Raw genomic sequence first — 12,737 nt, forward strand, 5'->3', positions numbered from 1 at the left:
CATGTAGGCTACAATAGGTACACAATGTGACAGTCCCCTCTCATCTACAGGTGGTGTGATGTGCACATATTCTGTAGATCAGACATGATTGCCGCAGGCGAGGCTAACACTTTGGGAAATACACAAAAACACACACTGCGGTTTGTGTATCGGTCGACACAAGTGGAGTCACATTTTAAGTCATGTGGTCAAAGGCAAAATGGTGCAGGTGTAAAAAAAAATAAAATACAACGCAAGCTCCATGTGAATTTTCTTGGAGAATGCCAGGAAGGGTAGCAACTGAATCAATCATATGACTGTAAAGTTTCTAAATGTCCCACCACTTTATGGTTGTCAATAAATCTCCAAAAACAATTCAACAACTGAATATTTATTTTACAAAGAGAAAAAAAACTGTTGTGTTAATCTGATTGAAAATGTCATTGAAAATATACTGTATGCGCTGCTTTCCACACAGAGCTGCCCCTAACCATTTTGAGACCCCACTCTCACCCAACCTCTCTCCATTTTAAATATATCATAGGTACAAAAATGACCATACCAAAACATGCCATTTGACAAACCATTATTTTCTGAAACGTAGGTGGCCAAAGCATGCCTAATTCAAATTAAACTGCACTCGGGCGTGACCACCAGAGGGTACTGGAAGTGCCCAAATGGAAAACAATCTGGCTATATGAACACATGTGCTGCTTTTAATATCGTGACATGACGACAATGATATTGTGGCAATTTATATATTGCGCTAATAATTCAATCATTAATTTAATTAAGTATAATAAAAATTTATCTGAGCACTGGGTGGCACCCGCTGCTAAACCGTAAAACGTGAATATATGAATAAATAAAATATAGGGATTACTGCAGCGATTAAACTTTTATGTCAAAAAGTCCAGATAGCAACCGCCACACATTCTGAAACTCTTTGCAGTCATCAAAGATTTAAGATGAGCGCCTCATAGTTAGATGCTAATGCTAATGCTAGCTCTCTGCTGGCCGTAACTAGTTTAACGTGCCTGTGAATTTGGTAGAGCATGTTACGCCCGGATAGGTGCATTGCATATCTGGGAATTTGGTGAACGAAAGTGGACTGTATTTTAGACTACCTAAAATCACGTCTAAAGTGTGGCATAGCTGGTGTAATGTGGTAGATTTAAACAAGGTACAGCAAAATGACTCCACCCATGTGCATGCCTAAAAAAAAAACGAAAATAGGGCCCATGGTGTCGTTTGGACGACATGTCAACTCGTTTTTTGCTCTCTAAGTGCCACCCAGCACATCACTCTGATGTCCAAGATATCGTGTGTTGTCATTGCAGCAATCACTGCCTCCCTCCTTTCTCTAGCAAATTTGGTGTTCTATGTGCCACGTGAGTGCGGCACATTTCACAGTCGCGAATATGTGCATCAATTGCGCACTGCGCATATGAATAAAAGCGTCCACTTGCGCAAAAATGTGGCTTTCGAGGACAAGCCTCTACGCACAGTGCGTGTTCTATATTTAGGGAGCAGCAGATCTGTTTCTGAACACAGTCTTTGCAGCGCCACTTGACCCAGAAAAAGGTAACATTAAATCCACAAGTGAAGATGCAGCACATTGAACTAATGCTAGAGCATCTGAACAACCTCAACATTTGAAATATGCGTGTGACTGTGTCGGTCACGTTGACGCCAAAGAACTCATGATATTCTGATCATGTCTGTGGCCTCGTGTTCCTAATCCAACCTGTTATGCGCATGAAATAATCCACCATGGTCCAGTGCCTACCTCTTCTCAATCCCCACTGTAATTAAACTGTGAAAATGTGTGACTATGTAGATTTCGAATGTAGTAGCACTCTTCCCATACCCAGCCAGTAGACAAAAAAAAAGAAAGCTTGGCTATAGCCTTAATGACTGCGTAGTATATTTTGTTTATTGTGACAAGCATATTCAATCTTCTTTGTTCCTCATTCTAATTTCAAGCCTGTCTGTGCCTGTATGTAATATATACAGTATTACTTTGTACAAAAAAGTCTGCAACTATCTTCTTGATATTGTAGTGTCATTCCGTTCTGAAGATATGTAATTGCCTCTATATATAGATGGTAGAAAATGTCTTCCCTACGTGGTTTGGTAAATCTGATTATGCCAGCATTTTATACTGTCATCATTGTTCCACTCCCTCCGGTATGGCAAAAAGCAGGGTTATAAATATACATGGGTTTATTGTCCTCAAGGGGCAAAGCACGACTAATCCAACCCCGATGCATTTTCGTTTAGTGGTGTGTAAATATGAGACTGATTTGTGTGCATGCTTTTCAATTTGCATTTCTGTACTGAGGCAAAATGCATCTCATTTGTGGCTTCCTTGAGCAAAGAGCAACACAGTGTTCCCTTTTCGCGAGTGAAACATTCCGCTTGGACCCTAGTTCTGAATTTAGCCATGATGAGGGAACGTGATTTTTGGGTACGACAAACCCTAGTAAGCGTTTGGAAATATACTCTGAGCATGCACCGCTTCACTCCAACCATTCAGAAATTCAGAGCGTTGATGAAATGTGCTGTTGCGTGCTGTAGGTGCTCCAACTGGGGACACAGTCCGCCACTGCGTCAGGCAGTTGAGATGGAAACAAGCGGCTGATTGGTTTAGAACAAAGGACTACGTTTGGAAAGTAATGACAGAGGAGCGTGCTGTGCCTCTACGAACACACACACTCTCAGAGCAGTGCATTGGCGTCAGAGTGAATATCCAAACGCTACCCAGAAGTGCATGGTGTTGGTTTTAAAACAAGTCAAATTTAAAACAAATCCCCCCCCCCCCAAAAAAAAATATATATATATACGTATACAGTATATATATATGAAAATAACATCAACATTTCTTGACCGGTCTGACTTATAAAAAGGAAAAATGCATGAAAACTGCAATTGACGAGGTTACGGTCACAAATAAAAAATCCACAATCGAGTGAATCCACAGTCACCAAACTGCAAAGTAGCAAAGGAACAATGTTATGACGGTGGGAAAGTAAGTGTTTTAGAGTGAGGTGTGTTTTAAAATAGGACAATGTAGAAATAGCACTCCCTTCGAGTTTTCTGCGTCATTCCATCGGTTATTTGAGATGAGATGAAACACATGCTGCCCTCTTAGTCACAACTCACCGTCAATCCTTCCGTTTTCTCGACTGCTTGTCCGAATGAGGGTCGTGGGTGAGTTGAAGCTCAATCTAACTACCGGTAAATTAGGGCAACAAGCAGGGTACACCCTGTACTGGTCACCTATCAATTGTTGAGCAAACATTGACAGACATTCACATTCACCTGTATTTAGTCATTTAATTGTTCCTCTCTCCAATTTCAATGAGACTCAAATCCTCAATTACATGATTATGAGTGCTTTTGGAATATGGGAGGAAGCCGGAGTCTCCAGGCAAGCGGAATTCCACAAAGGAGAGTCCAAGTCAAGGCAAGTGTATCGCTCATAAACACAGACTGAGCTTCTCCTGCCCACACCGGAAATGGTCAACTTTACGGACAACAGACGCAGACAAAGGCACAGTCACACGCCACCTCAGAAAAGATTCTGATCTGACAACATGTAAATCCAGCTACTGCATGTGTTCTGCTGTCTGGATATTTGCAGACAGCCTCTTGTTAACACTGGACATATGGTTAGATCACAGCAATCTGTCTGATTCATCTCAGCGCACTGGAGGCTTTGTCCAGTCTGAACAAACACCGACGTCTGCTTCCGCTGAAAGGTTTTGGCTTTTGTAATTGCATTCTTCGGTGACAATAGCAGCTGTTCCAGCATAGCACAACAAGTTCAGGAGAGTGAGTGTGTATCAGAGGACAGTTGTTATCTTACCCTCCTTTGTGGATGTCAGCAGACGGTGGCCTCTTGTTGGCACTCCCATCCTGGTAGACCTTCTTATCCAATGACATTGACAGCGGGGCATCTCGCACAGGCAATCCCAGAACTAAAGTGTCCTTATTTAAAGAGATGGTCTCATCACCAGTTCGACCCATGTGCTTCTTGGCGTAGTCAAAGCCCTGAACAGGCTGACAAAAGAAAGTGAATCGAGAGTCAAACACAACCCTTTAAAACTATGAAAATGGCAATGCATGAGTAATATAAATTTTAGCATGGCAAAATATTGTTTTCTTTTTGCAGGACACAAAGCACACAGAAAGTAAAACAACATGCTGTACAACAACAGCAAAGAACAAACAGTTTTCCATCCTCGTTGCAAGTACAAATCACAATCTGGTGAGTGTTATAATGGACAAAGCGTATGATAAAGCACAAGCATACAGTCGATCAATATCCTGTAAGTGTGAGTTTCATGGTCATGCATGTACACGTGAGGTTGCTACTTTGTGGATAGCCGCATCCTATACAGCAACTTTTCATCATTATTGTTTGCAATTCATTTTCATTTGCTCAGTTGATGCGTTCTACTACTTCCTTGAAGAACATCATCTGCCAATTGTCGTTTTGAACTCCTAGGAACAAAGTTGATGGATGCAATTTCTTTTTTATCAGCAAGGAAGACGCTTTGCACGTGTCACGAGTGAACAGTGGATACATTGATGGAGATCAAGGAAAACATAAAGCAAACTAACATATCACGTGTGCTTCTGATTTTCCGGATATTGGGTATCAAGGAGGTCTGAATTTCATGTGAATTAATCCTGAAAAGAGGAATGTGCACTTCAAGTTTTGTTATCTGTTGCAACTTGCCCACATTTACAGACAAAATATGGTGAAATGTGACATTTCAGCATCGTTCCCGAGTGAATTTCTGAGATACAAGAGCAGAAAGTGGCGCGCTCTGTCCCTTGAGAGCGCACTCTCGCTCAAAAACTCTGTTAGGCATGACAAAAAAACAAGCAGGGAGAAATAGGCTAAATGTCACTGAACAGACACAAGATTTGTGGTGAAATGGACGCATTTGGAACAGCGCAGTCTGCTTCACTTGTATGTAAAATCTGTCATCAATAACTGGTTGATGCTCAAGTGGCCTATACGTGAGGACCAGGCCTGGGGACCTGGCTCACAGAACTATCCCTACATGGATCTACTGCATTTAAAAAACAACAAAAAAACAACTGACTCTTATGTACTAATGAATATGAGGACTGGGTTGTTTGCAGAAGAGCCTCTGGATGGTTTCCTGAAGACCACAGAGGTGCCCTTGGGCAAGGCATCGAGCCTCCGATTTGCACGGGGCACAATTCCTGTGTGCAGCTCTCATTTGCATAAATTTTCCATTGCAAAAATGTCAAGAAATTCCCCTGTCCTTGAAAGAGTTAATGGAGTCCAAGTCAAGGTCAAGTCACAAAGACCAAGTCCAGATGAGACCAAGAGTTAAACCCTAAGACCAAAAAATACAATTTTCACGACTACTAAATTCGAGAAATTTCAGTTTGCTCAACTCTCTTCTTAGATGGCATGGAACTATTTGCTTTATTAACCATGTGTACAGATAAACAACAAAAACAATTTCCAAAACAATGTCGACAAGGAGACGATTGGGGAGCAGTAAGAGGCGGCTAGACAAACTAACAGCTAATGAATAAATATGAACGTGTCGGTGAGGCAGGTTTTGCTGTCCCCGATTCCCTCGAATCAGGTTAGCCAATCAGATGGCTATTTTGATAATCTGAAAAACTTTATTTCAAGTTTCTTCTGAAGGAGGACATTGTTTTTCAGGAATAAAAACAGAGTTGGACTGGATTAAATTTTGCAAGTCCGATGGCTGAGTCCAAGACAAGTCCGAATCAAATGACAAAAAGTCATAGTCAAGTCTGAGACGGGGGGGGTCAGACTGGAGCTCTACAGGCCTGAAAAACCTCAAAGTATAGTGTGAATTCCATGACAGAAACGGGTAATTGAATGGACCTCCTGTTGAAATCTCCCAAATGGCATTGCAGGCATAATAAAATAATGGAAACCACATAATGCTCTCCCAACACAGCACATTGGAAGTCAGGCGTGAGGGCATCAAGAGAACAAAAGAGGAGAACTCGCATTTTCCTAAAACCTCTAATGCATGGGCACGTTCTTTGAACCGCTACATTTCTCTGCACTCACAGCAGAGCGAACAGAAAAGGACCGTCAGATTATTTTTGTGTTACACAACAAAGCAGATGAATCCCAGATTTTTTTGCCTCACTTTTCTATTTTGAGCGACTCTAAAATGGGCCCTAATGTATTTGATGATGCATACTAAATCCTGAGTGCATGTGAGGTTAGGCAGCGTGGGCATCAGGCTGACAGCATTGTTAATAATTCATCCGTAATACACACCACTGTGGCATAAGCCAGCCTTAAAACACGCGGCTGAGTGTCAGAGAAATTGACACATCCTCATGTAGACACGTGCACACATTGATGAGAGCACTCATAGTGACATGACTAGACGGTTATGGGTTGAGTGTGTGTTTGCACGTGACCAGCTTAAGTGTTGTATGATGACAGTTTTGTGTGAAAAATACATGGGGAGTGCAAACATTAATTTGCTCCAGGCCTCTTGCTGTTCACAGGTTGCCAGGGAGTCGAGCTTTGTGTGTTTATGACGTAAACCAGGAGTGGGCAAAAAACGGGAGGAGGGAAGTGGGGAGTTAAATTTGCCCTTCCAAATAATGTCCATCCATCCATTTTCTAATCCACTTCTCATCACAAGGGTCGCGGGCGTGCTGGAGCCTATCCCAGCTGTCTTTGGGCAATAGGAGAGGCACATCCTGAAGTGGTTGCCAGCTAATCGCAGGGCACACATAGACTAACAACCATCCGCGCTCACACTCACACCTCTGGATAATTTCGAGTGTTCCGTTAACCTGCCATGCATGTTTTTGGAATGTGGGAGGAAACCGGAGTACCCAGTGAAAGCCCACGCAGGCATGTGGAGAACATGCCAACTCCACACAGTATACATATAGTTTACACATAGTTTACCAGTTTACATATTTTACTGCGAACAGCATTTCTTTTTCCACTTAAACGACAGTTAATACAGTAAATGTTTCACAATGGATTAATTCCATTTCCCATCGTTTCCTATCTAATTCAGAATAAACTGGGTGTCCACCAGCATCTCAGAACATAATGTGGTAGACCTTATTGGTTCCACTGTATGTTATGATGTAGCGATACAGTAAAAAAAACATTCAACATTATGGTACGACGTGCTTCTGCACTGACCATCTATGAAGCATGGAACACAGGCATATGATTGAGTGACTGATGCGTAAAAGCTGTCATGCATCGCACGGTGTATGGATTCTTAGAATGACATAATGGATGGTCATTACCTTGAAAAAAACATCGTGCTGTGGTAAGTCTGTTTCTTTTTGTCACACTGTGCATCTTTCTAAATGACCGTTGTCTCCTCTGCATTTGTACACCTCTTGAAGCAAGCGAGAGTAAAGATGGGCCAGCATTTCTGTAAGGCTTGATATGAAACGAATGCCATACTGACCATTCAGAGTCAGCACTACTGGATAAAATGTTCTCGCCTTCCTTACTTGCACTATCTAAGAGACACTTCTCTTCCAGTCTAATTTTAACTCAGACAGCAGCTTGATGAGTTGCAGCAGATGAGCTATTCCCCGAGCAGCCATATTAATTCAAGTTTTGCAGTAGAGGGGCCGATAGCTGAAATTTGCATGCACTAAACACGTGGTCTGATACTCTTCCCGTGACAAGCTGCTGCATCTAACAACAAAATGCTCATTATAAACAACAACGGTGTGGTCCCGTATTTTATTGATACCTTTGGTAAACCCATGAAAATATGCTCTTTCAAGTGTCTCACAGCTGCCAACTGTATAAGAAGTGAACAACATTTTGAGGCACGTACTCTAACTGCCATTCGGTATCAAAAAATGTTAAAGTGAGCTGCAGAATTTTTGTCAGCACACATATAATGATGTCATTCCGATCACCAGACTGATCTTCAGTTTCAGTTAGTCATGCACTAGTCTCATCATACTGAAACATGGAAATAAGGGTCATTGACAAACGTAAATTAGTAATAAGAATTCATGTAAGTGATAAAACATGTCCATCCGGTCAGTCAGGTGATTGAGTGGGATCAGTCCAGGGTGTTTTGTAACTACTGACCAAAAATATGTTAGATTCTCATACAAGAAGGCCAGAGCCCTCATTTGAACCACCAACCTCAGAACTGTGATGCAGATGCGCTACCCACTTGCCACCATGCTGCTACTTGCTACAGACACACAGAATATACAGTATATATAGTGTGCCCTGCGACTGGCTGGCAACCAGTTCAGGATGTTCTCCGCCTACTGCCCGAAGACAGCTGGGATAGGCTCCAGCACGCCCCTCGACCCTTGTGAGGATAAGAGTACCAAAAGATGTGCGACACACACACACACACACACACACACACACACACACACACACACACACACACACACACACACACACACACACACACACACACACACATATCCAAAGATGTTGGGATCTGGTGCAAATTAACAACGTGCAATGATTTTTCACCTACCTAGAGTTAAATGAATACATTACAAAGACATGAGATATTTAATGTTTTAAATGATAATTTGCATTGTTTTAATGCTAATACTTACTCATTTTGAACTTCATGGTTACAATGCCTTCCAAAAAAGCTGGGACAGGGGCATGTCTACCACTGTGTGGCATTACCTTTCCTTTTTGCTACACTCAATAAGCAATGTGAGGACACTTTGTAGGTGGAATTCTTTCCCATCGAGTACTTGATGTACGGAACAACTTGAGTTGCTCAACAGTCTGGGGGTTCCATTGTTGTAATTAGCGCTTTTAGAATCTGGCACAAATTTTGAATTGGAGACACCTCTGGACTGCTGGCAGACCAGTCCAGTACTTGCAATCTTATCCTCCTAAACCATGCTGCGGCGATGCGAACAGAATGTGGCTTGGCATTGTCTTGCTGAAATAAGCAGGGTCGTCCATGAAAAAGATGCTGCTTCGCCAACAGCATATTTACCTTTCAGCGTTAATGGCGCCTTCATAGGTGTGCTAGCTACCCATGCCATGAGCGCTAACACACCCATATACCATCGGGTGGCTTTGGAACTTTGCATTGAAAAAAATCTGGATGGTCCTTTTTCCTTTTTGGCCCAGAAGATGTAAGGTCCACGATTTCAAAAAACAATTTCAAATGTAGACTCCTCAGAACACAGCACACTTTGCACTTTGTGTCAATCTGTCTTAGATGAGTTCCGGCCCAGAGAAGCCGGTGGTATTTCTGGGTATTATTGATGTATGCCTTTTGTTTTGTATGGTGGAGTTTTAACTTCAATTTGTAGTTGTAGCAATGAACTGTGTTAAGCGAGAACGGTTTTTTGAAGTGTTCCTGAGCCAACGTGGCAATATCCTTTACAATGTAATGAATCCGTTTTTTAATGGCGTGTCCTTTGAAGCATCAAAGGTCACAGGCATTCAACGTTGGCATTCAAACGTTGGTTTTTGGCCTTGCGTTTTGCGTGCAGAGATTTCTCCAGCTTCTCTGAATCTTTTAACGATATTATGCACCAAAGTTTTCCACAATAGATGACAATAGACAATAGAAAAATGCACATATGAACAAAATTGTTAGAACCAGTTTTAATTTTGTTGTTTATTTCTGGGGCGACCCGGCAGTCCAGTGGTTAGCACGTCGACTTCACAGTGCAGAGGTACCGGGTTCAATTACAGCTCCGGCCTCCCTGTGTGGAGTTTGCATTGTCTCTCCGGGGCTGCGTGAGTTTTCTCCGGGTACTCCGGTTTCCTCCCACATTCCAAAAACATGCATGGCAGGCTGATTGAACACTCTAAATTGTCCCTAGGTGTGAGTGTGGGCGTGAATGATTGTTCGTCTCTGTGTGCCCTGCGATTGGCTGGCAACCTATTCAGGGAAGTCCCCGCCTACTGCCCGAAGACAGTTGGGATAGGACCCTAGTTAGGATAAAGCGGTTCGGAAAATGAATGAATGAATGAATGTTTATTTACGTTTTTTTTAAAGTCAGTTATTTCTGTTTTATTTCTTCCAACATTTTTGTTGATGTGTATATACTGTATATTTATTTACACACTCAAAAATTTTAATTCACATTTGTTTTTGCTGCCTCTTTCAAAAGCTGCACTCAAAGATCGATGACTTATTCTATGCACACAAAGGCCCGTTTCTTTGATACAGTCTTAGCAAATTGTTTAAAATCTGTCTTCGCCGAAATAATCCATCCATCTCACAAAGGTGACATACCAGAATGCTGATTAGATAGCATAATTATTGGCCACGTACTGCAAACAATGTTTCTTTGTCGCCATCCAATTTAGAACCTGTTCGAAATTTCTTTGCGACAAGAAAAACTGTATGAGACCATTAAAATCATTGGTGAATGTCTTTCCGACCGTTTGCAACTTTGAAGAAACCCTGATGAAAAAATAACATTCGCTACCTGCGCACACACTTGCAAACCTCCGCCGCTCAGTGAGATATATGGGCTTTAGGGTACATAAACAGGCCACTCAAAAATCTGCAGTTTTACAGGATTGTGGGGTGGTACAGGGGGATCAGAGAGCCAGTCAGTTTCTTGTGTGACCAGGTGAGGCAAAAAACATAAATTTTTCGCCAAAGTCATCACCCTAATTCCCCTCTTTATGCCACGATAAAATGCTTTTCGTTGCCTGTTTTAGTGGTGAAGGAACCGATGATTTCCCACAGTGAAATTGTTCTCTGAAAAGATTATTACTTGTGCAAATAATCTGAATTTTTAATCAGCTGTCGGTGTTTAATTTTAATTTGCCACTAGCTCTTCCTGAACCAAATCCCTGTGTGAAATATTTATCTTCTTTGTGCATGCAAGCTCCTGGTTGAAAATGGAGGAACATAAACACCAATGTGCATAGGTGATGAGTGCAGCCTCACAGGAAATGCTACATTGAACTGCAATGTATAGTAAACCACAAAATGAGTCACATTAACATGACAATAGGGGAAACGTTTTACGTTAAACTAATAGTCTTTGGTGCGCTAACTAGAATGAGGTGAACTGTATGAACTTTGAATGTTGCTCCATACGTGTGTGTGTGTGTGTGTGTATGTGTGTGTGCGCGTGTGTGTGTGTGTGCCAGTTATGTAAGCCAACAATTTCTATTATTAGCACAAATATTTATATTTTGACTCACTTGTCAAAGGTACACGTGATAGTTTATGGCTTCCGATTTGTATTGACCTAAATGGAGAACAGGTCGTGTATATTACACATCAAAACAGTTGTGGGAGCTTGGGGGAGAAAAAAACCCCCACACCAAACGATAGTATTCCTTTCTCTAATTTGCCAGGTTGGCCTCACCTTTCACTTTGTCATTTGAGTGATGAGGGGAAGAAACATTGACATGATTATGTTAGCATGCAGCACGCTCACAAGAATAAATAAAGAGATAACTTTTTGACTTTGTAAGCTTGTCTTTTTTTTTTGTAACCAGCTACTGTAAAACCGCCATTGCTTTTGGGGTTATTTAATTGATCTGGCATAATTAAACGGCCCTTCGAGGAAAAGGTCTTGAGTCAGGAGCATTAGCTGAAGCCAAGGGAGAATAACATAACTCTCTTGAAAGGAAGGGAAGGAGAGTAACGACAAGTAGGTGCAAATCAGTCTTGGCTGGTGACACAAATTTGCATTGTTATTTATGGACGTTTAAAACATAGGCATTAAGCTTCCTTTCTGTTGTTCATGTTTATGAACATCGGTAAAAAATGGCTGCCTGCAGTCAGAATTAAACCCATTAAGCGACTTTTACAGATGACGCATTTAACCCAGCCAGTTGACACTAACCCCATAACTTTAAATCCTAAGGAACAGACAGGCAAATTTAGAGCCCTATTACAGCCACTTTCACATTGCCTCATGGCCACTTCACATCTCTCGCACCTGCTGGTGATATGTCGTGGCCAGTGAAGGCGGGGTGGATCAGCTATGTCCATGAAAGAGCAGCCACATGCATGATTTCACCCAGCAGCAACAAAAGCAGCCCAACACAGAAATCATCAAATGATCAAAACATTCACTCAGCCAGACAGTCTTCAACTAATCCTGAATCTCAGACAGTACCTGGTGGTGGTAACTGCCCTCTCGACGATATGAGGTCTGAACAGGAAAGAGTTCAGGGGAAAAAAAAAGTCAGGAAGGGATTACAGTAATACAATTTAGGACAGAATGTAAATGCAAGGCTAGGTGAAATTGATCAATGAAAAAAATGAGATGAGTTTTATGTGTGTGTGTGTGTGTTTGCTGCTTGCTGTGTATGTTGCCATCAAAATAAATACTGAATCTGACGATGTGGATACATCCCTTGCCATTAGCTCAGTATGTTAAAGGAGACAGATGGGCTACAAATAATTGTTACGAATAATTCATTAGGCCTCCGGAGTGACTTACCACCCACAAAGTGTGAAATTAAACAACCAAGCAAATATTTTGCAATATATCTATATTTGATCATGACGTTTTTCTGGCTAATTCACATAACAACCCCAACATTACTTTTCTCCATCCATGACTGGACAAGGCTGGCTGAAGAGCCGCTGTTTTAAACGTAAGCACTATCATGTCAAAATCAGCGTTGGTTTCTTATCACCGGCACATACTCGAATGTTTGAACCAAACCCAGAAAATGGAACAAGAGTGTTACAAGTGTATATGAGGTATGCTGCCATGCATTTCGATCAAAGAATCTC

At 41.7% G+C, this 12,737-nt stretch overlaps 1 protein-coding gene across 3 annotated transcripts in view; it reads right to left on the minus strand.

The window, feature by feature from the left end:
- kiaa1549la (KIAA1549-like a) overlaps window positions 1-12,737 on the minus strand; it is a 96,608-nt gene that overhangs the window by 20,574 nt on the left and 63,297 nt on the right. For 2 of the 3 annotated variants that reach the window (XM_086109573.1, XM_086109571.1), the window contains exons 12-13: window positions 12,112-12,147; window positions 3,851-4,044 (exon numbers count right to left, since the gene is read on the minus strand). In XM_086109573.1, coding sequence (XP_085965699.1) covers window positions 3,851-4,044; window positions 12,112-12,147 — 230 coding nt within the window. The remainder of the gene's footprint in view (window positions 1-3,850; window positions 4,045-12,111; window positions 12,148-12,737) is intronic. The other variant, XM_086109574.1, reaches the window with a different exon arrangement.

Source organism: Hippocampus guttulatus, chromosome 4, assembly GCF_054856545.1.
Source record: "Hippocampus guttulatus isolate MCC_2025c chromosome 4, RoL_Hgut_1.0, whole genome shotgun sequence".
In the NCBI taxonomy this organism is placed as follows: Eukaryota; Metazoa; Chordata; class Actinopteri; order Syngnathiformes; family Syngnathidae; genus Hippocampus; species Hippocampus guttulatus.